Here is a 632-nt window from a genome sequence, read left to right as displayed (position 1 = left end):
TATTGGCAGGCATATCAGCGGAAGTGACCTCCTGGTTTGTGGAGACTATGTGTACAACCACTATCATGATTGTCAAGATTCCAACTACTACCTTGCTGCTGACAAGATAAATGATGTGGTAACACTGCCTGCTGAGAAGGTGAGTTATTTCCTTATAGATATTTTGATAGAACTATGAACTACATCCAGATAGAGCTGCGGAGTTCATGTTCAGGCAACTAGCAGTGAGAATTTAATATATTTTTGTTGTAGCTGTGTATGATTTTAGTAATTTTTTGAACAAAAAAATATGAAGAGATCTTGCCAGGGGATAGTATGTATATTTTTTTCAACTGATAGTGAATTCATAGTTAGGGTGAGAGCATTAAAATTGAGTAGCTTGTCTTTGGAGTCACTGAATGTTATGGATGTAGGTATCTTCTTAGCCCACTGGGAAATGAATTCATACATGTAATGTCAGCTGTTTTGTTTAATACCTAATTATAATTTTTATTAGTCTATTATTTGATATATAGACAGTTCAATAAGGAGTACTTTATTAGTTATATGTGGCCTTGCCTGTTTATTCTATATCTTGAACTTCAGGGAAAAAGAGTTATGGTTGTTATTTTAATTTTCAGTGGATATTTGTG

At 33.9% G+C, this 632-nt stretch overlaps 1 protein-coding gene across 1 annotated transcript in view; it reads left to right on the top strand.

Moving 5' to 3' along the window:
• Nucleotides 1-632, top strand: part of LOC119585838 (Bardet-Biedl syndrome 7 protein homolog) — a 21175-nt gene that overhangs the window by 5638 nt on the left and 14905 nt on the right. Inside the window, exon 5 of the mRNA XM_037934570.1 lies at nucleotides 10-139. Coding sequence (XP_037790498.1) covers nucleotides 10-139 — 130 coding nt within the window. The remainder of the gene's footprint in view (nucleotides 1-9; nucleotides 140-632) is intronic.

The sequence above is a fragment of the Penaeus monodon genome, chromosome 20, assembly GCF_015228065.2.
Source record: "Penaeus monodon isolate SGIC_2016 chromosome 20, NSTDA_Pmon_1, whole genome shotgun sequence".
In the NCBI taxonomy this organism is placed as follows: domain Eukaryota; kingdom Metazoa; phylum Arthropoda; class Malacostraca; order Decapoda; family Penaeidae; genus Penaeus; species Penaeus monodon.
The sequence above is the reverse complement of the archived record's forward strand: the minus strand, read 5'-3'. Positions and strand labels throughout refer to the sequence as shown.